The sequence below is a fragment of the Podarcis tiliguerta genome (assembly GCF_965153285.1).
Source record: "Podarcis tiliguerta genome assembly, chromosome: 13".
Classification (NCBI taxonomy): Eukaryota; Metazoa; Chordata; class Lepidosauria; order Squamata; family Lacertidae; genus Podarcis; species Podarcis tiliguerta.
The window spans coordinates 50,673,114-50,699,647 of NC_139546.1; the positions used below are offsets into that span (position 1 = coordinate 50,673,114).

At 48.4% G+C, this 26,534-nt stretch overlaps 1 protein-coding gene across 1 annotated transcript in view; it reads right to left on the reverse strand.

The window, feature by feature from the left end:
- Nucleotides 1–26,534, reverse strand: part of NEURL4 (neuralized E3 ubiquitin protein ligase 4) — a gene marked incomplete at its 5' end in the record, with an annotated part of 56,014 nt that overhangs the window by 11,241 nt on the left and 18,239 nt on the right. The window contains 15 exons of the mRNA XM_083410026.1: nt 794–952; nt 2,084–2,248; nt 3,703–3,855; nt 4,915–5,013; nt 6,435–6,650; nt 8,003–8,148; nt 9,727–9,855; nt 11,919–12,094; nt 12,531–12,609; nt 14,053–14,129; nt 16,016–16,214; nt 17,928–18,090; nt 21,313–21,398; nt 23,840–24,021; nt 25,576–25,843. Coding sequence (XP_083266152.1) covers nt 794–952; nt 2,084–2,248; nt 3,703–3,855; nt 4,915–5,013; nt 6,435–6,650; nt 8,003–8,148; nt 9,727–9,855; nt 11,919–12,094; nt 12,531–12,609; nt 14,053–14,129; nt 16,016–16,214; nt 17,928–18,090; nt 21,313–21,398; nt 23,840–24,021; nt 25,576–25,843 — 2,297 coding nt within the window. The remainder of the gene's footprint in view (nt 1–793; nt 953–2,083; nt 2,249–3,702; nt 3,856–4,914; nt 5,014–6,434; nt 6,651–8,002; nt 8,149–9,726; nt 9,856–11,918; nt 12,095–12,530; nt 12,610–14,052; nt 14,130–16,015; nt 16,215–17,927; nt 18,091–21,312; nt 21,399–23,839; nt 24,022–25,575; nt 25,844–26,534) is intronic.

A 26,534-nucleotide genomic window follows, 5' to 3' on the forward strand; every position in this document is an offset into this window, starting at 1 on the left:
TGATTCCCAGACCGTCCGCAGGCCGGATTTAGAAGGCAATTGGGCCGGATCCGGCCCTTGGGCCTTATTTTGCTTAAAGGTAAAGGGACCCCTGACCGTTGGGTCCAGTCGTGGCCGACTCTGGGGTTGCAGCGCTCATCTCGCTTTATTGGCTGAGGGAGCCGGCGTACAGCTTCTGGGTCATGTGGCCAGCAGGACTAAGCCGCTTCTGGCGAACCAGAGCAGCGCACGGAAACGCTGTTTACCTTCCCGCCGGAGCAGTACCTATTTATCTACTTGCACTTTGATGTGCTTTCGAATTGCTCGATTAGCAGGAGCAGGCTTCCTCAACCACGACCCTCCAGATCCTGCAACTCCCAGGATCCCTAGCTAGCAGGACCAGTGGTCAGGGATGATGGGAATTGTAGTCTCAAAACATCTGGAGGGCTGAGGTTCAGGAAGCCTGTTCTGAAACAATGGCAACACAATAAATAAATACAGTGGTACCTCGGGTTACATACGCTTCAGGTTACATACGCTTCAGGTTACAGACTCCGCTAACCCAGAAATAGTACCTCGGGTTAAAAACTTTGCTTCAGGATGAGAACAGAAATCGTGCTCCGGCGGCGTGGCAGCAGCAGGAGGCCCCATTAGCTAAAGTGGTGCTTCAGGTTAAGAACAGTTTCAGGTTAAGAAGGGACCTCCGGAACGAATTAAGCACTTAACCCGAGGTACCGCTGTATGGAGGTGAGGGTGGAAGCCACCGAACGTATTTGAAAGCAGCCCGTCCCACCGCCTCCCTCCCTCTGCTCACCTTGAGGGAGTTGTGGAAGACCGAATCGCGTTGAAGCAGCCAGGTGGAGCGCTTGAGGGAGCAGGCCGTGGCGGGGAAATTTAGCCGCTCAGGAGAGCTGCCAATGACCCCCAAGGAGAGCGACGACGTCCACTGCTGATTCAAGGAGTCTATCTGGAACTGAGGACAGACCGGGCAGGATGTGAGCCGAGAGGTTTTGCCACAGGGCGGGGGTAGAGACAGCTTGCGATAAAACACACACACATCCCAAAGGCATGTGCCACAGTCTTAACATTGGTGCGACACCGCTTATTTATTTTTATTTATTCAATTTCCATACAGCCCTCCACCCGAGGACTGCAGGATGGTTTAAAATATGAAAGGACAAAAAATACTGTTTTTTCGCTCCATAAGGTGCACCGGACCATAAGGCGCACCTAGTTTTTAGAGGGGGAAATCAAGAAAAAAAAAAAATTATTTCCCCCACAGCCCCAAAGAGTGCAGCCTATCCGCTTCTCCCAGAGCTTCTGGGGCTGCGGGGGAAGCCTGGGTCCCGTCCCCCCCCAGCCCCAAAGAGCAAAGAAGCCAAGACAGCGAGTGGGATCCATCCACTGTCTTGGCTTCCTCTTTAGCCGCGCGCAACCTCTCCAGCCAGGAGAGGCTGCACGCGGCTATGGCAATACCCCCACCTCCCGCAAAAGCTCACAGGAGCCGCACACTCTTTAAGGAGCGTGCGGCTCCTGCGGGCCTTTCTACGAGGAGGGAGAAGGGACTGACTGGCCGCGCCAGTCCCTTCTCCCTCCTGGGGAAAAGCCCGCAAGAGCTGCGCGGAGCTTGTGTGCGGCTCTTGGGGGCTTTTCCTGCCTGCCTCCCCCCTGCATTCGCTCCATAAGATGCGCACACATTTCCCCTTACTTTTTAGGAGGGGGAAAGTGCGTCTTATGGAGCGAAAAATACGGTACATAGCATAGCAGACACAGCAACCCTCCCCATAGATGAGTGGTGTCCAAACTTTTTTCAAAGAGGGCCAGATTTAAGTGAAGGGCTGACCAAATTTGTTGACCTTTTTTTAGGGTTGAAGCTGTTGAACTTTTTTCAGTTGTTGAGGGTTTTTTTTAGGATTTTACCCCAGGAAATAAACTGCCACGGGGGCCAAATTAGGCCCCCGAAACGGACTTTGGACATGCCTGCCATAGACAGCATTTATTTAATGACTATTTATTTGTTACCCTACAAGGGCCGTCGCAAACCCCATGCCCTCCAGAGGTTTCTGTGGCCCCAAACATCTGCCCTCCTCCTCCTCGAACCCACCTGGAAGAGCTGCTGCGGCGGCAGAGGCTGGGCCACGACCACGATGCCCTGGTTGTAGCTGGAGACACGCGTGGCCGTCAGGTTGTTGTTGGAGAGAAGGATGTTCTTGCCGTGGTTCTCCAGGAACTCCATGGAGGACGTGGCGGCCGGGGCTTCGTTCTCGCACTGGGAGAGAGAGAAAGAGACACTGAGTCAGGCAGACGGAAAGAAGCACAGAGGAAGGGGCGCAGTTCGGTGGGAGAGGTGCCTGGAAAAAGTCCCGGCTTCTGTTATTGTGATTTCTTTTATTATCGCTCAATCCCAGGTAGGGCTGGGCTAAGAAACACACGCCGGGCCTGAAACCCTGGAGTGTTGACTCCAGCCAACGCAGGCCAGGCTCTCCTCTTTTCTTTTCTTTTTAATAATATTTATTATAAGATTTATAGTTACAGAAAGAAAGTATGAAAAAAAGAAAAAAGCAATAAAAAATTTAACAAACAGTACATCAAGAATAAAAAGGAAAACAAAAGAACAATACATCAAAACAACAAGAAAAACAAAAACATTTAAAAACACGTCCAATATTTCCATATCATTTTACCTTTCATTTGCTTGTTTCCTCGACTTCCTCACACCTCCCTTTTCTGTATTCTAGTTCAATTAGCTAATTCAGCAAATCCTTTCCCTCTTTCTCAATTTTTTGTTCAATAATTTATCTCAACACAATCTAACTTTAAATTTTCCACTTTAGCCCATTAACAATCAATTTTTACTTAATTCTTTATAACATTTCTACTGAAACCATATAACTTCATTCCAGTATTCTTCTAACATTCATTAATTCAGGCTCTCCTCACCTGGCACCCTCCTGATGTGGTGGACTATAATAATAATAATAATAATAATAACATTTGTTTATACCCCGCCCTCCCCAGCCAAAGCCGGGCTCAAGGCGGTTAACACCAATAAAATTAGGGATGTTTTTAATATTTAATGCTGTATTGTTTTTAACACTCAATTGGGAGCTGCCCAGAGTGGCTGGGGAAACTCAGCCAGATGGGCGGGGTATAAATTATTATTATTATTATTAGACGCAGAAGGAAATGATAAATAACAGGACCCACAAAAGGAAGTCCAGGGGACTCCTTGGGATCTTGTTTTTATGATTTATGTTTGATATATCTCTGTAAAATTTTAATTTGAAAAAACAAATAAATATTATATATATACTGTGGTGCCTCACAAGACGAAAAGAATCCATTCCGCGAGTCTCTTCGTCTAGCGGTTTTTCCGTCTTGCGAAGCAACCCTATTAGCGGATTATCGCTATTAGCGGTTTAGCGGCTATTAGCGGATATTAGCGGCTTAAGGGATTAGTGGATTAGCTGCTAAAAGGCTATTAGCAGCTTAGTGCCTTAGAAAAAGGGCGTGGGGAGCGAAAAAAAATCGCAAGACATTTTCGTCTTGCGAAGCAAGCCCATAGAGAAATTTGTCCTGCAAAGCGCATTGAAAAACGGAAAACCCTTTCGTCTAGCAGGTTTTCCGTCTTGCGAGGCATTCGTCTTGCGGGGCATCACTGTATAGAGATAGATAATAATAATTTTGCCCAATATTTGGGGCATGTCCATCGCAAGCACTCACGGGGGTGGCTGCTTCCTCCTCCTCTTCCTCTTCGCTGTAGGGCTCCGAGGTGACGGAGGGGGGCTTGGTGCCGTCTGCCTCTTCCAGCATGGTGGAGCTGACGATGGAGACGGACGTGACTCTCCCGTAGAGATCGAGCACCACGTAGACGTTCTGCGGGGAAGGGGCAGGCAGGGTGAGGGGTGGAGGAGTCAAGAGGCTCCTCCAAGCCTCTCTTCACTAAACTCCTCCCGTTTTTTTAAAAAAAAAAAAAATATATATATATATATGTTAAGATTTTATTAAATTAATTTCAGTTGATGAAAGATAAAGTGATGGAAGAAGAAAGAGAGAAAGGAAGTGCAAAAAAATACAATAATCTGATACGGTGACTATAATCAGCTACATTTCCATACGTTATTATATAGAAATATGAATCATATTATTTGAAGGAAGAGAGACAGTCTCGTTCATGGGAGTTCACAATACGGTGGAGTCATAAAAAAGTACTCAGTAACATTGATGGCCTGAGTCTAGTGAGTCTCGTCTGTTTTTATGAGTTGCAGGGAATCATAGAATCATAGAGTTGGAAGAGACCACAAGGGCCATCGAGTCCAACCCCTTGCCAAGCAGGAAACACCATCAGGAAGAACTTCCTGACAGTAAGAGCTGTTTGACAGTGGAATTTGCTGCCAAGGAGTGTGGTGGAGTCTCCTTCTTTGGAGGTCTTTAAGCAGAGGCTTGACAACCATATGTCAGGAGTGCTCTGATGGTGTTTCCTGCTTGGCAGGGGGTTGGACTCGATGGCCCTTGTGGTCTCTTCCAACTCTATGATTCTATGATTCTATTTATAAAATGATTATGATTCAGGTATGATGTCCACCTATGTTACTGAATATTTTTTACGACACCACTGTGGATATATTGTCGGCAGCACTTTGGGCAACGAGGGTGGTGTGGCAGGGATTCACGTTTACAAGGAGACTCTCGTCAGCTATTACTTTGACAGAAAAACCGGGCGTTCCAGGGCTGAGCCAGCAAAAGTAGGTTTGTCCTTATACTTGCAAGCCACTCGGAAGCCTGTTTTGGCACCAGCAGGATAATAATGCTAATGCCATAGGAGGGTCGTGGGACACAATAGCAAACAGATCCGAGTGTGTGGCACAGTTACAGAAACTTTGGGGAATAACCGAGGGAGCGAGGGCCACGTTCAGCCTGCGCCCGGCCCTTTACCTTGGCCACTCCAGCCGCAGCCGGCCCCATGTCCTCTCCGTCGATGAGGATGTGCATGGTGTCGTCAGTGCAGCGTTTCACCCCCACACGACTCCCCACCTGTCCGGGAGGGAAAGGGTCATTGTCAGGTCTGCTAGGATTCAAGGCCCCAAATACAGAGAGAGGGTGCCTGGTTGGCTAAGGCTGAGGACTGCTTTCCCTTTAACAAATATGCGCCCCCAATGAACCCAACCCAACCGCAGAGTCCTCCTGGCCCCTCCTCTCTGCTTATTCCAAAGACAGCTGAGAGGACCCCAGAGTGTGGGGCAAAACTGCCGCCAAACCAACAATTCATTCTTTGCCAGATGGGCACGTGAAGGGGCAGAGGCTCAAAGAGCTTTTCTGTAAAATTTGCTAGATATTTGCAAATATCCAGAGTGTGGGGGTCAGGTGGGATTGCTATGAGGAATTATGAAAAATGAAGCAAGCCATTGTGTCCGCTATGAAAGCATTGCGTTGGCTGGGTTTGATTTGTTGACAATACAGTGGTACCTCGGGTTAAGTACTTAATTCGTTCCGGAGGTCCGTTCTTAACCTGAAACTGTTCTTAACCTGAAGCACCACTTTAGCTAATGGGGCCTCCCGCTGCCGCTGCGTCGCCGGAGCACAATTTCTGTTCTCACCCTGAAGCAAAGTGCTTAACCCGAGGTACTATTTCTAGGTTAGCAGAGTCTGTAACCTGAAGTATATGTAACCTGAAGCGTATGTAACCCGAGGTACCCCTGTAGTTTCTGATTGAATTCCACAAGCCTCTCCACCTCTGCCATTTGCTTTCTCTATGCCTGACAGGCACGTATAAGCATTCTGAAACACAGCCCAGTTGCTTCATCAGTACATAAAAATAGTAGGTTACTTTGACGTAGTTTAATCTTTAGATACATCTTAGGGGCCAGGAAGAGAGTTCACAATGAGATGGTAAATACTGCCATCCTGTTTCTCCTGTTTATTCCTGTTTATGGCCTCCGGGGTTTGGCTGAATGCATTCCTCCTTTTATTCCTATTTTATTTACTCTGGACTACTATGCATGCTTGGGATGCGGGTGGCGCTGTGGGTTAAACCACAGAGCTTAGGGCTTGCCGATCAGAAGATTGGCGGTTCGAATCCCCGCAATGACGGGGTGAGCTCCCGTTGCTTGGTCTCTGCTCCTGCCCACCTAGCAGTTTGAAAGCACCTCAAAGTGCAAGTAGATAAAGAGGTACCGCTCCGGCAGGAAGGTAAACGGCGTTTCCGTGCGCTGCTCTGGTTCGCCAGAAGCAGCTTAGTCATGCTGGCCACATGACCCGGAAGCTGTACGCTGGCTCCCTCGGCCAGTAAAGCGAGATGAGCGCCGCAACCCCAGAGTCGGCCACGACTGGACCGAACGGTCAGGGGTCCCTTTACATCTTCTCCCAGTGTCTAAATCCAGTCCTATGCAGAGGATCCCTTAATCTTCCACCAGGCCTGTCCCCCACCCCCAGAAGAACAAGAGCTCCGCACTCACCCCAAGGCGCTCCAGGGAGCACCCGTAGTTCTGTTTCTGGAGGATGCCGTTCCGACGCACCTCGGAGCCTGTCACCAGCCAGGTCACCTTGGAGCGGAGGTCCAGGAGGGACGACGGCAGCCCCGCCACCGTGTAAGGAGCGTCCAAGGGCAGCAGGGTGGTCAGGCCCACGTGGACAGAGCCCGCCCACTTCTCGTCCAGCTCGTCAATCTTCACCTAGAGGGGGAGGGGAGAGCTCAACAGTGGTCCCAATTTAGATAGTTCTATCCCTATAATTCCCCAAAGAAAAACTTCTGTTTTTTTTTTACAAAAGTGATTTTAAACATCCTTCCCAATTCGTTATCTATCATTTCCCAGTAAGCTTTAACCTTGCTACAAGACCACCACATACGATTAAAAAAAAACACCTCCTTTCTCTTTACATTTCCAACACTTGTTTGATTTAGATTTGCAGTGGTCCCTTGGTTCTCAAACGCCTTGGTACTCAAACAACTTGGAACCCAAACACTGCAAACCTGGAAGTGTTCCGGTTCGCGAACTTATTTCGGAAGCCGAACGTGCTCCGTTTTCAGCGTTACGCTTCCGATTTTAGTGCCATGCTGACGATTTGAGTGTCTGTCTGTTTTTGCTATTTATTTTGCGTTTTTGTGGCTCCGTTTTTTTGTTTTTGTGACTGTGTGGAACCCAGTTCAGCTACCGATTGTGTGACTGCAGTACATGGTTTATTGCTTTTACTTTATGGATCCATGGTGTCGTTAAGATAGTAAAATTCATGTTAAATGGCTGTTTTAGGGGTTGTTTTCCAAAGTCTGGAACGGATTAATCCATTTTGCATTACTTTCTATGGGAAAGTGCACCTTGGTTTTGGAATGCGCTTTGGTTTTGGAACAGACTTCTGGAACGGATTAAGTTTGAGAACCAAGGTACCATTGTACTTATGTTCATATTTAAAAGCATTTGTAAGTCGCATTTGCAATTCCCCAGTCAAATTCAGTTTGAAAAGTTAGGTTTTCTAAAAAAGGAACTGGGGGAGAAGCGGGAGAGACGAATGGAAGAGAGGATATGGCTGTGGATCACCGAGAAGGATAACAGCCACAGCTACAATTTTTTTCAGAACGAGGAAAGAGGAATGCTGTCGCTGAATTTGCACAGCTCTCTCCTCCTCCAGAAAAGGAACGCGGGTGGCGCTGTGGGTTAAATCACAGAGACTTGCCGATCAGAAGGTCGGCGGTTCAAATCCCTGTGACGGGGTGAGCTCCCGTTGCTCGGTCCCTGCTCCTGCCAACCCAGCAGTTCAAAAGCACGTCAAAGTGCAAGTAGATAAATAGGTACCGCTCCGGCGGGAAGGTAAACGGCGTTTCCGTGCGTTGCTCTGGTTTGCCAGAAGCGGCTTAGTCATACTGGCCACATGACCCGGAAGCTGTATGCCAGCTCCCTCGGCCAATAAAGTGAGATGAGCGCTGCAACCCCAGAGTCGGCCACGACTGGACCTAATGGTCAGGGGTCCCTTTACCTTTTACCTTCCTCCTCCAGACACGCAAGTGTTTCCTCGCGCACGCAGTCCTCACCTCAAAGATCTCATCCGTCTTCAGTTCCTTCATGCTGAAGACGATGCCATGGCAATAGCCAGCCACCCGCACGGCCCGGCAGCCGTCGTCCTGAAAGGCCACGTTCTTGCCGCAGCTGCTGTGGAAACGGTGGGCGACGCCGGGGACTGGAGGGGGTGAAAAAAGAAAGGTCAGGGGACAAGCTTACAACTATGCTGGGGGACGGAGGAAGGTTGCGCGGCCGCAACAAGATGGGCAGGCACAAAGGATGGAAAAGATTCCAATCCAAAGATTCCAACTTGTGGTGGTGGCAGGAGAGAGGAAGTTATCTCCCGCTTGGACTACTGCAATACGCTCTACGTGGGGCTACCTTTGAAGGTGACCCGGAAACTGCAATTAATCCAGAATGTGGCAGCTAGACTGGGGACAGGGAGACCATATAACACCAGTCTTGAAAGACCTACACTGGCTCCCAGTACGTTTCCGAGCACAATTCAAAGTGTTGGTGCTGATCTTGAAAGCCGTAAACGGCCTCAAAGGCCCAGTAGACCTGAAGGAGCGTCTCCACCCCCATCGTCCAGCCCAGACACTGAGGTCCAGATCCGAGGGCCTTCTGGCGGTTCCCTCCCTGTGAGAATTGAGGTCACAGGGAACCAGGCAGAGGGCCTTCTCAGTGGTGGCGCCCACCCTGTGGAACGCCCGCCCATCAGATGTCAAGGAAATAAGCAACTATCTGACTTTTAGAAGACATCTGTAGGCAGCCCCGAATTGAGAAGTTTTTAATGTTTGATGTTTCCTTTCTTTCGTTTAATTTGCATTCTCAAAAACAGGAAGCATATTTAACCCCTCTCCTTCCTTCCCCCCTCTCTCTCCCACTTACAACTTTGCACCAAATACTGCATGTATACATATACCATATGACTTCCCTTCCACACTTTTCCTGGTTCCTTTTGCTCTTCTACTACTCCACGTAATACACTTGTTTTTAATCATCCAATTTGTTCTCTATTAAATACTCTATTTCAACTCTGCTGGATTCACTCAAGACCTGCTAAGCTACGTATTTATCTGCTCTGGTTCTTAAAATATTCAGTAAACATTATCTATTCCTCTTTATATTCCTTATATTCTGTTTTCTCCTATCCCGTTCGTCAGACCAGCCAGTTCAGCATATTCGCACATTTTACACTGCCTTTCTTCCTTAGTGGGTACTAGACTTAGTGGGCACTAGACCTTTGTGCCAATAAGGTTCCAGCTGCGCCAGTGGCATATAGTAATAAACTCTTTTGCTTTCTTGAGGCCTCTGTTGTTACCATCCCCAAGAGGAAAATCTCAGGTGTTTTGGGGAAAGTTTTCAAAAATATCTTTTTTAATTCATTATACAGTGTTTCCCAATATTCCTTAATTGTTTTACAGGACCATCACATGTGAAAAAACACCCCTTATTTTCATTACACTTCCAACATATACCTTTTTCTTTTCTAGACATTTTAAAAGTCATTGTTGGTGGGTGTTAAATACCATCCGTTTGAAATTTTATTATGCTTTTAATTCCGTCAGAAGTGGCACAGAGTGGCTGGGGCAACCTAGTCAAGATGGGCAGGGTACAAATAATAAAATAATTACAGTTAGTGGTCCTGTACTGAGTCCAGAATAGCGCTCCCAGGCAGGAAGCGTTCCCAGTTTTGCCTAGAGACGCTGCCGAGGATGGAGGCAGGTGTTCTCACCTGAGCAACGGTTCTTACCTGGCGAATGGATGGGGAATGACTTCTCGGTGATGTTGCTGGTGGACAGGCTGTTGTCCATGGGCCCCGTGGCACTGGTGATCGACACCTGGACGCACTGGCCGTACAGATCAACCACGGCGTAGACCTCTGCAGGGGACAGGGTGGGGGTTTTTTGGCGGGGGGGGGAGAGGCAAAAGGGAGAGAAAGGCTGGTTTAGCACAAAAAATGACCAAGGGTCTGGAAGCCAAGCCAGATGAGGAACGGTTGAGGGAGTTGGACATTTTTAGCCTGGAAAGAAGGCTATCTGTCGTGGATGCTTAGTTGCGATTTCTGCACTAGAGCGGGTTGGACTAGATTACTCTGGGGGTACCTTCCAACTCTTGACAGAAGTCTTGGTTGACCACAAACTTGACATGAGCCAACAGTGTGACGCGGCAGCTAAAAAAGCCAATGCAATTCTGGGCTGCATCAATAGGAGTATAGCATCTAGATCAAGGGAAGTAATTGTGCCACTGTATTCTGCTCTGGTCAGACCTCGCCTGGAGTACTGTGTCCAGTTCTGGGCACCGCAGTTCAAGAAGGACACTGACAAACTGGAACGTGTCCAGAGGAGGGCAACCAAAATGGTCAAAGGCCTAGAAACGATGCCTTATGAGGAACGGCTAAGGGAGCTGGGCATGTTTAGCCTGGAGAAGAGGAGGTTAAGGGGTGATATGATAGCCATGTTCAAATATATAAAAGGATGTCACATAGAGGAGGGCGAAAGGTTGTTTTCTGCTGCTCCAGAGAAGCGGACACGGAGCAATGGATCCAAACTACAAGAAAGAAGATTCCACCTAAACCTTAGGAAGAACTTCCTGACAGTAAGAGCTGTTTGACAGTGGAATTTGCTGCCAAGGAGTGTAGTAGAGTCTCCTTCTTTGGAGGTCTTTAAGCAGAGGCTTGACAACCATATGTCAAGAGTGCTCTGATGGTGTTTCCTGCTTGGCAGGGGGTTGGACTCGATGGCCCTGGTGGTCTCTTCCAACTCTATGATTCTATGATTCTATGACTAGATCAGTGTTCCCCAACCTTCGGCCTCCAGCTGTTTTTGGACTACAACTCCCATCATCCCTCGCTAGCAAGACCAGTGGTCAAGGATGATGGGAACTGTAGTCCAAAAACAGCTGGAGGCCCAAGGTTGGGGAACACTGGACTAGATTACTCTGGGGGTCCCTTCCAACTCTTGACAGAAGATGTCAAGGCAATATGCCGTATGCATGGCTCAATCACGGGAAGGCAAATCAAAGTCACAAGTGCTGTGAATACTTTCTTTATCCTGAGCAAACTGTTTTGTACGACTGGCTTTTCGGACTGATGAAGAGTGTAGAGAAACCTGTAATATATCCGGAGGACAAGTCTCCTTTTGCCCACCTGTGTTAAGTCTCACCAGGGTGGCGGCTTTGATTTGCCTTCCCGTGATAGATCCATGCATACGGTTTTGCGTTTCCAACTCAAGACTTACTGAAGAACATCTCATCCAGTGCAATCTTTGAAAAACAGCTTTGAAAAACTTTCTCCAGTGTGCTACTCTTGCTGTTGTGGCGGCACAGGGTTGCCGTTCTGTGACTGGACTTACGCTACTTGTTGAACGGTTCATTTATCCAGTCTGTATAACGCTTATTGCACATGTAATAATAATAATAATAATAATAATAATAATAATTTTTATTTATATCCCGCCCTCCCCAGCTGAAGCCGGGCTCAGGGCGGCTAACAACAATCAAATAATCCAACAAATAATCCAACATTTTAAAAACATTTCATTATAAAAATTGATTAAAATCAAATTGATGGCAACCGCTAAGCAAAATTCTAAAATGTAACTTTTTAAGATACAGCTGTACATTTATCCACTCCATGTTTACAGTATCTCCAGGCTTTGTTTTGCACGTGGCACCTTAGTATGTTTCTTGCTTGAATGGTTACAAGTCTATCACTATTGTAATTATTATTCTAGTAAATTTGGTTTTGTGGTGGTGCTGTTTTGTTGCACAACGCTGGGACCTGCCTTGAGCAGTCTAAGCTCGGCCTTGTCTATCCCGACCGGCAGGGACGCACCAAAGATTCAGGAGTGTCTCTCCCAGCCCTGCCTGGAGATGCTATTGGCAGGACTTGAACCCAGGACAAGCAGGCATCTCGCCCTCCCTCCCAGTCCCTCGTGCCCTTACCCTTCCCTGGCGGCAGCCCCGAGCAGGCCACCCCCTGGTCGACGCCGTTGATGAAGTAGTGCAGGTCTCCCTTGGCCGTGCGCATCATTCCAATGCGCGACCCGGTGGTCAGGGAGTCCAGGTCGCAGCCGTAATTATTGCGCATGGTGTTCCCATCCTGCATGATGGCTGTGCCGCTGGGAGGGAGGGAGCGAAAGAGAAAAGATGAGCCTGCGTGGCGCTCCTTCCCCGGCTGTGGGACCCCCTTCCCCTCTCCAGCACTCTCACCCCACGCACTAGTGTCTTTTATTAATATAATTAATACTTCATTATGAAAATTTCATTTATAGGAAGCTAGAGTGAGAGAGAAGAAAAAAGTGAACTGAGAATGAAAAAAGAACAAGACACTTACCATATGTTAACATACAGATAAGTATATTCTTTTTCCCCCTAATACAGTCGTACCTCAGAAGTGAAACGGAATCCGTTCAGAAGTCCGTTTGACTTCCAAAACGTTCAGAAACCAAGGCACGGCTGGTGGCACAGGGTCAATAGACCGTCAAACGTCTGGGGGCCCTGTGTGATCGCCACAGTGAAACATAAACAAAATACATAATAATTATTCTTACTCACCTTAGCATCCACGTGTCGTAATCAATATCGGTCATCGTGTTGGGGAACTCCAGGTCCTCTGGGCGGATGGCAGTGACCCCTGGGAAGGGGGGGGGGAGAGAAAAGGGGGGGTTAAAAAAAGTGTAGTGATCAGGTGGGATTGTTATGAGAAATTATAAAAAATATGGAGCAAGCCATTTGTGTCAGCAATAAAAGCATTGTGTTGACTGGGTTTGAGACATTTTGATATGATTTTTCATCAGTCCACGCCTCTGCATCCCGGTCCTATTTCTCTTGCTTGGCAAGTTACGTACACAGCCCAGTTGCTTCACCAGGCACCCTCAGTGCATAAAGATAGTAGGTTACTTTGATGTAGTTTAATCTTTAGATTGATCTTAGGGGCCAGGACGCAGGTGGCGCTGTGGGTTAAACCACAGAGCTTAGGACTTGCTGATCAGAAGGTCGGCGGTTCGAATCCCTGCAACGGGGTGAGCTCCCGTTGCTCGGTCCCTGCTCCTGCCAACCTAGCAGTTCGAAAGCACGTCAAAGTGCAAGTAGATAAATAGGTACCACTCTGGCGGGAAGGTAAACGACGTTTCCGTGCACTGCTCTGGTTCGCCAGAAGCGGCTTCTTAGTCATGCTGGCCACATGACCCAGAAGCTGTATGCCGGCTCCCTCGGCCAATAAAGCGAGATGAGCGCTGCAACCCCAGAGTCGGCCACGACTGGACCTAATGGTCAGGGGTCCCTTTACCTTTAGGGGCCAGGAAGAGACTTCAGAAGGAGATGGCAAATACTCTTTCCTTGCCATTCTTCCATCCTCTCCTGTTTACTGTTTATGACCTTCCTAAAAGCATTCCTCCTTGCTTCCTCTTTTATTTACTCTGAATTGCAAAGGCATTCTCAGTTAGGATATTAGCTCTTTGTCGTTTTAACTTTAACTTTGTCCCCAGGTGGGGTTTTTTGAAATGCTCTGATTGGTTCTTACAAACACTGTGTAAAAAGTTCTTTTGTGAATAAAACGACCTGGGCCAGAGGGTGGACAGGAATTATTATTATACACACTGCTCCCAGAGTCTTGGGACGCGGGTGGCGCTGTGGGTTAAACCAGAGCCTAGGACTTGCCGATCGGAAGGTCGGCGGTTTGAATCCCCGCGACGGGGTGAGCTCCCGTTGCTCGGTCCCTGCTCCAGCCAACCTAGCAGTTCGAAAGCACCTCAAACTGCAAGTAGATAAATAGGTACCGCTCTGGCGGGAAGGTAAATGGCATTTCCGTGAGCTGCTCTGGTTCGCCAGAAGCGGTTTAGTCATGCTGGCCACATGACCCAGAAGCTGTACGCCGGCTCCCTCGGCCAGTAAAGCGAGATGAGCGCCGCAACCCCAGAGTCGCTTTACCCGGTCTTGCTGGTTCAAGCCTCTGTATGTTATTAATTAGAGTCTAATCCTTCCTTTGCTTTGGGAACGCCACAAGAAGAGTCAACGCCCCTCCGAGGGAAGAAAGAGAGGCTATTCTGCTCCTTTTCGATCTCCCTGTATTCCTCACCTGCTTCGATGGAGCCAGACCAGCGATCCACCATCTTCTGAATGACGATCTCAAAGAGCTCCCCGTCTCGGAGGGGCCTGAAATGGAATAAAAGGAGTGTCCTCCCATAAGAACTCTTTCCAGAGAAGCTCTGGCAGGAAGCAAAACAACTTGGTTTAACTGTATACAACTGGAGCAACGGACAAGGAAGTGGATAAGGGAAAAGAAGAACTGCAAAGAATAAACAAAATGTGAAAGAAAAGACTATAAAAAGGGGAGATGAAGAAGAAAATATAGTCATAAAAGGGGAAACCAGTGAAATTTATAAAATATTAGTAGAAATGGAGGAGTAACACGATCAATTAAAAGAGGTGTGGGAAAATATGGGAGAATCGTACATTGCAAAATGTTGTCTATAGGGATAAAAGATAATTATTATAAATTAGTTTAGAGATGGCATTTAACACCAGTCAGATTAAATCAAACAAACAAGGAATATTCGGTGTTATGTTGGAGGGGATGCCAGGAAACCGGGCATTATGTTCACATGTTGTGGGGATATAAATATGTACAGTGGAATTTGGGTTAAGTACTTAATTCGTTCCGGAGGTCCGTTCTTAACCTGAAACTATTCTTAACCTGAAGCACCACTTTAGCTAATGGGGCCTCTCACTGCCGTCACGCGATTTCTGTTCTCATCCTGAAGCAAAGTTCTTAATCCGAGGTACTATTTCTGGGTTAGCAGAGTCTGTAACCTGAAGCATATGTAACCCAAGGTACCACTGTACATTTTTTTCTGGCAAAGGGGGTTTAAGGAGATAACAGAAAACACTGGGTTAAAGCTAACCCAGAATCCAGAGGCAGCATTGTTATCAATACACGATGGGGTGGAAGGTTCACAGGCTACGAAGGACTTGCTCACAATTTTATTGACAGCTGCATGAGTTGTTATATCTAGGAAGCGGAAGGGGCAAGGGGAATATAAAATGGAAGAATGGTATAAAGAGGTGTGGGATATAGGTATTAATTATCAATTAACATGTGCCGTTAAGGTAAGACAGGGAATACGCAGGAGAAATGATTTTGAGGAGATATGGAAGGTGTTTGAAGAATTTGTACTTTTAAATTGGAAAAGGGTTGAACCATCGCAAGAGGTGTTGAAATTTTGGGAAGGTGGTGCCCAAAGGTGGAAGGAGGATAATCTACCTACAAAAAAATGGCAGATAAAGATGATGGACTACGCCAAATTGGCGAAAATGATCGGGAAAATCAGAGATCAAGAGGACAATAAATTCAACCAAGTATGGGGAATTTTTTTAAGCTACTTGAAAGAACACTGTAAACAAGTGAAAACATTAGCAGGATTTTGAAAACACTTGCAATGAAGAGAGAATATGACAAAAAAATGAGTTTTAAGAAAATATGGAGAGTAAGATAGGATGCAGTTTGAAAAGAATATCTGGGGAAACCAGGGAGGGAGGGAGGGAGGGAAGTTCGGGGGTTCTGAGAATCCTATTTCTAAAATGATTGTGATTTATGGATGATGCTGAAAGCTAAAAGTGAAAATGAATTTTTAAAAATGTTTTTTTTTAAATTCGGGGAGGGCGAGTTGGATAGTTACAATGGGGGTGGGGTGAACATTTTTATTCTTATTTATTTATTCTTATTACTTTGTCAAAATAAAAAATAAAATGATATAAAAAAGAACTCTTTCCCATAACATTAAACCACAGTTTAGTGTTACAGCCAAACACATCTACCAGCCCTGAAAGGTTTCACTCTGAGCCAAACCCATTCTTGACATGTACAGAAAAAGGACAGTCCTGCTATTTAAACATGGATCTCTTAAAGATTTGCTGGGTGCAAACTGTTTCCCATGCTTCTAAGCCTCAGGCTGCGGCGCGGTTCCCCGAAAGGAGGCGCATTGTTTTGGGACTGGCAGGGGAAGAGTAGCGCCGCTGGCCGCCTCCGCTTGCCCACTGACCGGTTCGAGATGACGATGGCGTCGTTGAACTCGCTCCGGCAGTTCTGCCGCAGCGCCGTGCGCCCGCCGTTGGTGATGACGGCGTTGTTGCCGTGCAGGTGGTGGAAACGGAGGTCGCTCCCGGAGGCCACGGAGGACGGACTGCTGGGAGACAGCTGGTTGTTGCCTTCCGATAAGTCGTCAGGGAGAGGAAGGAGATCTGGGGGAGAAAGGGCGGAAGGGGAGGAGGTCAATTGTCTGTTTTACAATTCAGAATACAGTGGTACCTCGGGTTAAGAACTTACTTCATTCCGGAGGTCCGTTCTTAACCTGAAAATGTTCTTAACCTGAAGCACCACTTTAGCTAATGGGGCCTCCCGCTGCTGCTGCACTGTCGGAGCACGATTTCTGTTCTCATCCTGAAGCAAAGTTTGTAACCTGAAGCACTACTTCTGGGTTAGGGGAGTCTGTAACCTGAAGCGTATGTAACCTGAAGCGTATGTAACCCGAGGTACCACTGTACTCATTTAAACATCCTTAAAATATCAACAGTTTCCCTTCTTCTCTTTACGTGGCTCATTTTCCATATTATTAAATCCCTGCATATTTTACATAAACTAAACCATTCAGTATGGGATGCGGGTGGCACTGTGGGTTAAACCACAGAGCCTAGGGCTTGCCGATCAGAAGGTCGGCGGTTCGAATCCCCACGACGGGGTGAGCTCCCATTGCTCAGTCCCTGCTCCTGCCAACCTAGCAGTTCAAAAGCACCTCAAAGTGCAAGTAGATCAATAGATACCACTCGGGCGGGAAGGTAAACGGCGTTTCCGTGCGCTGCTCTGGTTCGCCAGAAGTGGCTTAGTCATGCTGGCCCCATGACCCAGAAGCTGTACGCCAGCTCCCTCGGCCAGTAAAGCGAGATGAGCGCCACAACGACTGGACCTAATGGTCAGGGGTCCCGTTTACCTTCCCGCCAGAGCAGTATCTATTTACCTACTTGCACTTTGACGTGCTTTCGAACTGCTAGGTTGGCAGGAGCAGGGACTGAGCAACGGGAGCTCACCCCGTCATTGCGGGGATTCAAACCGCCGACCTTCTGATCGGCAAGTCCTAGGCTTTGTGGTTTAACCCACAGCACCACCAGTGTCCCTTTTGTTAGCAAGCCTGGTCGGAGTTAAATAGCATCTTAAGGGCCCGCACTGAAACCCCCTGATGCCTGAAGCCGCCGCAAACAACGTCACCGCCCCAAACCTGTTTCCCGCAACCCCCCGCCCCTGTCGGAACTCCGCTTGGCCAAGCTGATAAGGCCTCTCTTTCTTGAGCTGAGCCTTTGAAATTGCCTCCGACATGTTTAATGACCTGAGCCTTTGATAAGGCCTCAAGCACATTCTATCCAGCAGGGTTCCCAGCACAGGGAAGGATGAGATAGTATGAGCTACATTTTGAAGAGTTTTATTTCTAAACTACAGTGGTGCCCCGCAAGACGAATGCCTCGCAATACGAAAAACTCGCAAGACGAAAGGGTTTTCTGTTTTCTGAGTTGCTTCGCAAGACGAATTTCCCTATGGGCTTGCTTCGCAAGACGAAAACGTATTGCGCCTTTTTTTTTTTAAACCGCCAATGCATTCCTATGGGAAACCGTCAATACACATTGGTGCTTCGCAAGACGAAAAAACTCGCAGAACAAAAAAACTCGCAGAACGAGTTAATTTCGTCTTGCGGGGCACCACTGTACGCAGAACAGAAAGGACACCCTCCCTCTATGAAAGCAGAACTGAACAAAGGAACCAGGAAACCAGTAACGTCACATCCGTCTCTAGTCTCCCGTGAGACTTCCAACAGCCTGGACTGTCTCTGGAATGTAAACACAGTCCTGTGACTCCAAGCAGCTGCACAGTGATAAGAACAGAAACAGATAACAGCCCCTACTTACCTGTGTCATCCACAATGGTAGCCTGAGCTGCCTGCCCGTACAGGTCCACCACGGCGTAGATGTTGGGCGGGACATTCCACGCGGCAGGGCCCTGCGCCACTCCGTTGACAAAGAAGTGCAGCGTCCCGTCTTCCTTGCGCACGACGCCCACAGTGTCTCCTGCCTGAGGGAGGGAGGAAGAAAAATCAGACAGGACAAAAGAGGGTGGGGGCTTCCAGAATTTGATTCCCGCTGGATCAGGCTGTTACCGGAAAAATCCGAGGGCTCCCTTGGACAAAAGTAAAGACACCAACCAGAGTAAATTGGAGCAAATCAGCAGCCTGTAGGCTTGGCTTTTATTGTACTGTTGCAGCAGGGTGTTCCCCTCACTCACAGGAGAGAGGAAAGACCCAGAACAATGGTGTGCAAGACCTTATAAAAACTTTTGAAATTCCCCTCCTCTAGGTCAAGCCCACCCCCAGAAACATCATGCATACATTACAGAAAGGAGGGGTTGAGGGAGGAGTTGTGGTGGTAACCTGAGTGTCCTGTCACCTGGCTGGTTCCTCCTTTCCCCCTCCCCATGAGTACTTTCCAGGTGACAAAGGGGAGATTGCAGTTTCCTGCCCCCTGAGGGGAAATCCAATCACTGTTCTTTTGTTATAGTCCAGGTTGAATCCACTCGTGTATGCAGGGTTGATGGTTTTCTGTCTGAAACCATCAGGGTTGGCATAGCAACTGGGCAGGGCTCCTGTGGATGTGCTGTTATGCTCAAGGGAAGTCTGTAGTGTAGTTGATGGCCTGTATATCAAACCTTCCCCATTTTGTAGTCCTTCCTTCATGGAGTAAAATAAAAGTGGAACAGTGCAAATCTGATGTATGGTTGATTTTCTATGAATTTATAACAGAAGTGTAGCGTATGTAGTGTGTGAGTGTGAGTGTGTGTGAAGTCTGTACAAACTGAATGATGGGGGGGGGGTTTCCTGCTACAAGGCCAGCGGCCCACCTAGTCCAGCATCCTGTTCTCACAGTGGCTGGAGAGATGTCCATCGTGAGAAACCTGTCGGCAGGATCTGTGCGCAAAAGCAACTCTCTCCTGTTGCAGGAATTTATGTATAGGTTGGGGGGGGGGGTTGCCCCTCCAGCAGATATCAGGCACATGCAGCCCACTACCAAAATCAGCACAGTCACTTTTGTGACTTTTGTGATTTGCCCCCACAAAACACCCCATCACAGTTGCTTCCTATCTATTCAAAGGGCCTTTGCTGCACGATACCAAATGTAAGAATTCACTGATCAATGGATCTGTGTACTGGCTCACTGGGAAAACTTCAGAATTTCATATAGACAGGTGAGCTCAGCTCCTCAGCAGCCCCTCTGCCTGAGTGATCATCCCTGGCATCCTGATACCTGAGTGCCAGACAGGTAGCCATTCCAAAAAGAACAAACCCAGATGAAGACAAAAGGGTGGGATGAACTTGGCTGGGAAACAGGGAAATGTAAAGATCTCTTTTGTTTCACTTGATGGGTGTTTGGTGGAGGGCAAGGGGAACCATGGGGCAGGGCCCAGGATGCTCAGATTACTGCCACCAGACCTCCCCTTTCATGATGTAACTGTGATGTAGTTTGGGGGGTGTAACATGGGGATTAGCAGCTAATAAAAGTTTGGGTTCTCTTTTGTTCGGGTTTCCATCTTGTTCCACCTGGTGGCAGGTGGGAGTCCTGTCGCAACAGTCTTAATAAAGACCAAGCCTACTGGCTGCTGTTTTGCTCTGGTATTCCTGGCTGGTGTCCTTGTTTTTTGTCCAAGGGAGCCCTCAGAGTTCTTCGTTAACACTCCCTCCTGTGCGATTCAGAAGCATTGCTAGCAGCCACTGAAAGCCTTCTCCCCCCGTGAACCTGTCTTATTTGCCGAAACATCTGCAGAGGCCTAAGGGAACAGATACAGCCTTTCTCAGTCTTGGGTCCCCGGGTGTTGCTGGACTACAACTCCCATCATCCCTGACCACGGGCCAGGAATGATGGGAGTTGTAGTCCAACAAGGAGGACAGCTCCATTGGTCACAGCAGGGTGCGGATAACGCCAAGGTCGCAGGTTCGATCCCCCGTAAAGGGCAGCTGCAGATTGCTGCATCACAGGGGGTTGGACTAGATCACGCATAGGCAAACTTGGCCCGCCAGATGTTTTGGGACTACAACTCCCATCATCCCTGACCACCGGTCCTGTTAGCTAGGGATGATGGGAGCTGGAGTCCCAAAACATCTGGAGGGCCAAGTTTGCCTATGCCTGGACTAGAGGATCCCCAGGGTATGATCTATGAACATTAAGGGACCCAAGACTGAGAAAGGAGACCTTAGTATGCCTTAAAAAGTTGTTCTGAGTGGCGGTTTTAACTTTAAGCTGCTACAGTGGTACCTCGGGTTAAGAACTTAATTTGTCCCGGAGGTCTGTTCTTAACCTGAAACTGTTCTTAACCTGAAGGGTACTTCAGCTAATGGGGCCTCCTGCTGCGGCTGCTGCACCGCCGAAGCACGATTTCTGTTCTCATCCTGAAGCAAAGTTCTTAACCCGAGGTACTATTTCTGGGTTAGTGGAGTGTGTAACCTGAAGTGTATGTAACCCGAGATACCACTGTAGTGTGCTTTTCGCCAGAAAATGACATTGATTTTAAATTATGTTTATTATATGTGAAAAGGATATACTCTAAAAAATAAAATAAGCCCAATTGTTTTTCTCTTCAAGCAGTAAGAGATGTCCTCAGCTTTACTGGAGTTGCAGATAGAAAACCTTTGCTGGGTACGAATCTGGAGACCCTTCTGTGATCTCCCTTCTCCAATGCAAGGGGCTTAACATTGATCGATTTGATTTTCTACATTTCTGTGCCGCTTTGGAATTGCAAAGCTGCTTACAGACGATAATTAACGACAAAGCAATAGAGCATCACAAATACAATGTAAATCATGTGTAGAAGTAAACCCCACAGGTTCTGAATACTTCTTGTCTATTACAGTGGTGCCCCGCAAGACGAATGCCTTGCAAGACGGAAAACCCGCTAGACGAAAGGGTTTTCCGTTTTTCTATGCGCTTCGCAGGACGAACTTCTCTATGGGCTTGCTTCGCAAGACGAAAATGTCTTGCGAGTCTTGAGATTTTTTTCGCTCCCCACCCCCTTTTTCTAAGCCGCTAAACCGCTAATAGCCTTTTAGCAGCTAATCCGCTAATCCCTTAAACCGCGAATAGCCGCTAAACCGCTAATAGCGCTAATCCGCTAACCTGCTAATAGGGTTGCTTCGCAATACGAAAAAACCGCTAGACGAAAAGACTCGTGGAACGAATTAATTTCGTCTTGCGAGGCACCACTGTATTATTGTAGTCATTTGCCCCCCCCCCAAAAAAAAAACCTCACCTTCAAGCGGTCCAGGTTGTGGCCGTATTCATCCAAGATGGTTGTTCCATTGTGCATCACCCCGTTCCCCGTCATCATCCAGGTACCTGTGGGAGGTCAGCAGGGAGACAGGAGAACAGACAAGTGAGAAAGGATGAGGAAGGAGACTTAGAATCCCAGGATTTCATTGACAAGAAAGTCCCCATATCAAACAGGTTTCTAGCCCTCATGATCAGCAAAATGAAAAAAAACGGGACTATGCCCATCTACTACCAAGCCAGGATTAAGTTTTAATAAATTAAATAAGCTAATAAATTGTTTTGATTTGCAAAGCCCTGAAGCACTTAGGTCCAGGAGACTGCCAGAACCCTTCTATCCCTGCTTGACCACTGAGATCACCTGGGCATACCCCGAAGTTGGTGAAGCCCATTTGATGAAAACAATGAGAAACTGAGCCTTCAGTTTCATCGGCCCAGTCCTGAGGAACCCTCTGCCACCAGATTCAGCAGGCGACTTCTGTGCCAACTTTTAAAACGCCTGCTGAAAACATTACAGTGGTACTTCAGTTGACGAACTTTATCTGTTCCGGAAGTCCGTTCTTAAACCGAAATTGTTCTTAAGCTGAGGCGTGCTTTCCCTAACGAGGCCTCCTGCCGCTGGTGCCCTTACACTGTTCGGATTCCGTTCTTAGACCAAGGCAACGTTTGCAAACCAGGACACTATTTCCAGTTTTGCAGAGTTCATAAACCGAATCGTTCGTTAACAGGGCTGTTCTTTAATCGAGGTTCCACTGTATTTTTTACCTCGCAAGGCCTGTGCGGGAAATTAAGAGTGCATCCTTCCGCGATGGTTAACCAATGTTTCTTTTTAACTTTTTTTAAAAAATATATATATATATTTATTAAAATTTTCAACATATTACAAAAAATAAAAAGAATAAAGAACTATAAAAATAAGAAAATACAAAATAAAAACATTTAAAAACAAATCAGTCTTTCCATATCTTATCTTTCCTTTACTTATTTCCCTGACCTCCTCACACCTCCCTTTCTTGCATTCCAGTTCAATTGGTTAATTCAGCAAATCCTTTCCCTCTTTAATTTTATCTTAATCTTTTATCTTAATATATTATAGCTTTAAATTATCACCATTAACAATCCATTTTTACATACTCCTTAACATTGCTGCTAAAAAATCCCACTTAACTTCAATCCAGCATCATTCTAACATTCATTAATTTTACAATGTTTCTGTAAGTACCGTATTTTTCGCACCATTGGGCGCACCGGACCATAGGGCGCACCCAGTTTTAAGGGGGGGGAAATAAAGGGAAAAAAATATTTCCCCCCCCCCAGCCCCAAAGAGCAGCGTACAGGCTGCACACAACCTCTCCCTGCCAGAGGGGTTGCGCGCAGCTATGGAAGAAGGCAAAGCAGCGAGTGGGATGGATCCCGCTCGCTGTTTTGCCTTCCCCTTTAGCCCCGTGCAGCCTCTCCTTGCCGGGAGACGATGCGCAGGGCTAAAGAATCCATAGCCCCGTGCAGCCTCTCCCTGCCGGAGGGGTTGCGCGAGGCTATGGCACAAGCCTGCATTCGCTCCATAGGACGCACACACATTTCCCCTCAATTTTTGGAGGGGAAAAACTGCGTCCAATAGAGCGAAAAATACGGTAGTCTTTAAATTTCTTCCAATCTTCTTCCACTGACTCTTCTCCCTGGTCTCGGATTCTGCCGGTCATTTCCGCAAATTCCATATAGTCCATCACCTTCATCTGCCATTCTTCCAGAGTGGGTAATTCTTGTGTCTTCAATGTCTCTTTTTAACTTTTGACAGTTAACACTTCAGACTAAATACACAAGACCCCTCCCATCTCCCCCTTGAGAAAGAGATGGGGGATTAAGCGTTGGAAAAGAGAAGTGGGGGACTCCCCCGCCCCCAACACACAGAACCAAGAAAAGCTGAAATGAACAGGAAAACATGTTTAAGCCTTTCTTTTGGGAATTTTAAGTGCCGAAATCCCAAGGGGGCAGAAAAGACTATTTATGTACGCAACCACGGCTGCGCGTTTGCTACTAGCGCAGAGGTGGAAAGAAGAAAAAATCTCAACCAGAGAAGAACGGCAGATCAAGCTGATGGATTATGCGGAAATGGCAAAAATGACAGAAGAATCAGAAATCAGGAGGACTAAAATTTTAATAAGGAATGGGAAAAATTTATAATTTATCTGAAAAAAATCATTGTAAACAGTTAAAAACGTTAGTTAAAAACTTGGTGAATTTTGGATATGATGGAGAAGTAAAAGATTTGGATTGTTATAAAATATGCAGGAGGAAAGGCCTAACGATAGGACCCACAAAGAGGAGGACGGAAGCCCAGGAGATTCTGTGGAATCTTGTTTCCATATTGCATGTTGATATGCGATTGTAAAATTTTAATTTGAAAAACCCAAATAAATAAATGTACCAAAAAAAAGAGAGCGCTAAAGTCGGAGGAGGTGCTGTTCCCACCACGGCCACTAGGAGGCCCCAGCGGCGAGAGGGCCTCTCACCTGATCGCAGGTTGGTCATGGTGGACGGCAGCTGCAGGTAAGTGGGGTTGTGGGTGGTGACGCCAATCTCGATGGAGCCGGCCCACTTGTCCACCATCTTGTCAATGCGCACCTGGAAGACCTCGCCGTTGCGCAGCGGCCGGTTGCTCAGGACCACGCCGTGGTTGAAATCGTCCGTGGCGCTGGAGGGATGAGAGGGCCGTTAAAGAGGGGCCACAGCTAGAGGGGCTTGTCGGAGATCAGGGCTGAGAGCGGCTGGCTCTGGGGAGGAGCCCTGCTTACAAACACACCTTATGCAGGGGTTGGAATACTGGTCCCCCTGCTTTAAGTACTGCATTTTTCGCCCTATAGGACGCACTTTTCCCCCTCCAAAAATGAAGGGAAAATGTGTGTGCGTCCTATGGGGCGAATGCAGGCTGCGCAGCTATCGCTGAAGCCAGCAGAGCAAGAGGGGTCAGTGCGCACCGACCCCTCTCGCTCTCCAGGCTTCGGGCAGATATCCGCAAGTTTGGGGAGCCCGGCGGGAGTTCCCGCTGGGCTCCCAAGGCTTGCGGATAGCAGCCTGTTCTGGGGCTGGGGGGGGGAATAATTCCCCCCCCCTTTATTTTCCCCACCCCAAACTAGGTGCGCCTCTGGGCCGGTGCGCCCTATAGGGCGAAAAATACGGTACATACTGTCTCCACCAGAGTTTCTACAACTCGGGCCCCCAGCTGTTGCTGGACTACAACTCCCACCATCCCTGACCATTGGGACTGCTTAGCTACGGATGATGCGATTCTGCCAGATTGAGGTTGAATCCTGACAGGGCAGAAGTACTGCTTTTGGGGGGCGGGGACAGGGGTCGGGCATGTGTGGGGGACTCCCTGGTCCTGAATGGGGCAACTGTGCCTCTGAAGGACCAGGTGCGCAGCCTGGGAGTCATTCTGGACTCACCGCTGTCAATGGAGCCGTAGGTCAATTCTGTGTCCAGGGCAGCTGTCTGCCAGCTCCATCTGGTACGCAGGATGAGACCCTCCCTGCTCACGGACTGTCTGGCCAGAGTGGCGCATGTTCTGGTTATCTCCCGCTTGGACTACTGCAATGCGCTCTACGTGGGGCTACCTTTGAAGGTGACCCGGAGACTGCAATTAATCCAGAATGCGGCAGCTAGACTGGGGAGTGGGAGCAGCCACCGAGACCACGTAACACCGGTCTTGAAAGACCGAAATTGGCTCCCAGTACATTTCTGAGCCCAATTCAAAGTGTTGGTGCTGACCTTGAAAGCCCTAAGAATCTCCACCCCCATCATTCAGTCCGGACACTGAGGTCCAGCTCCAAGGGCCTTCTGGCGGTTCCCTCCCTGCGAGAAGCCAAGTTACAGTGGCACCCGCCCTGTGGAACGCACTCCTATCAGATGTCAAGGAAATAAACAAGTATCTGACTTTTAGAAGACATCTGAAGGGAGCCCTGTTTAGGGAAGTTTTTAATGACTGGTGTTTTATAGTGTTTTTAATATCCTGTTGGAAGCCACCCAGAGTGGCTGGGGAAACCCAGCCAGATGGGTGGGGTAGAAATAACAAATTATTATATTATGATGATGGGAGTTGTAGTCAAACAACGGCTGGAGGTAGGGCTGGGAGGGACCCCCGTCCGCCAAACCTGGAGAGGCGGTCACTGCGTTAGAGACACCAGCCGTGTGTCTTGGTGCAAGGCTGCCCGCTCCGTCCCCGGAGGAAGAAGGGCTTCGCTGTACGTACTGGGGGCGCAGGGCGGTTCGTCCCTCGTTGATGATGGCGGCCTTCTGCCCGCAATTCGGGTGGAAGAGGAGGCGCTCCGGCTCCGGCTCGCTCCCGGTGGCATCGATGGCGCGGCGCCCGACGTCCGGCGAGAGGGCCCTCATGATGGCGTTGTTGCGCCGGAGGCGGTCGCTGTGGTTGTGGTTGTGCACAATGGTGACCTTCACAGCCATGCCGTAGAGGTCCACCACACCGTAGACCACGAGCGGGGTGAGGGTGGTCGCCACGCCTGGAAGGAAGCGGGGAGAGAATTGGAGGATGGATGGCAGCTAACAGATTGAGGTGGAATCCTGACAAGACAGATGGACTGTTTTGGGGGGACAGGAGGCAGGCAGGTGTGGGGGACTCCCTGGTCCTGAATGGGGCAACTGTGCCCCTGAAGGACCAGGTGCGCAGCCTGGGAGTCATTCTGGACTCACCGCTGTCCATGGAGGCGCAGGTCAGTTCTATGTCCAGGGCAGCTGTCTACCAGCACCATCTGGTGCGCAGGATGAGACCCTCCCTGCCTGCCAACTGTTGGGCCAGAGTGGTGCATGCTCTAGTTATCTCCCGCTTGGACTACTGCAACGCGCTCTACGTGGTGCTACCTTTGAAGGTGACCCACAACTAATCCAGAATGTGGCAGCTAGACTGGGGACTGGGAGCGGCCGCCAAGACCATATAACACCGTTCCAGAAAGACCTCCATTGGCTCCCAGTACGTTTCCGAGCACAATTCAAAGTGTTGGTGCTGACCTTGAAATCCCTAAATGGCTTCAAAGGCCCAGTAGACCTGAAGGAGAGTTTCCACCCCCATCATTCAGCCCGGACACTGAGGTCCAGTGCCAAGGGCCTTCTGGCGGTTCCCTCCCTGCGAGAAGTGAGGTGACAGGGAACCAGGCAGAGGGCCTTCTTGGTGGTGGCACCCTCCCTGTGGAATGC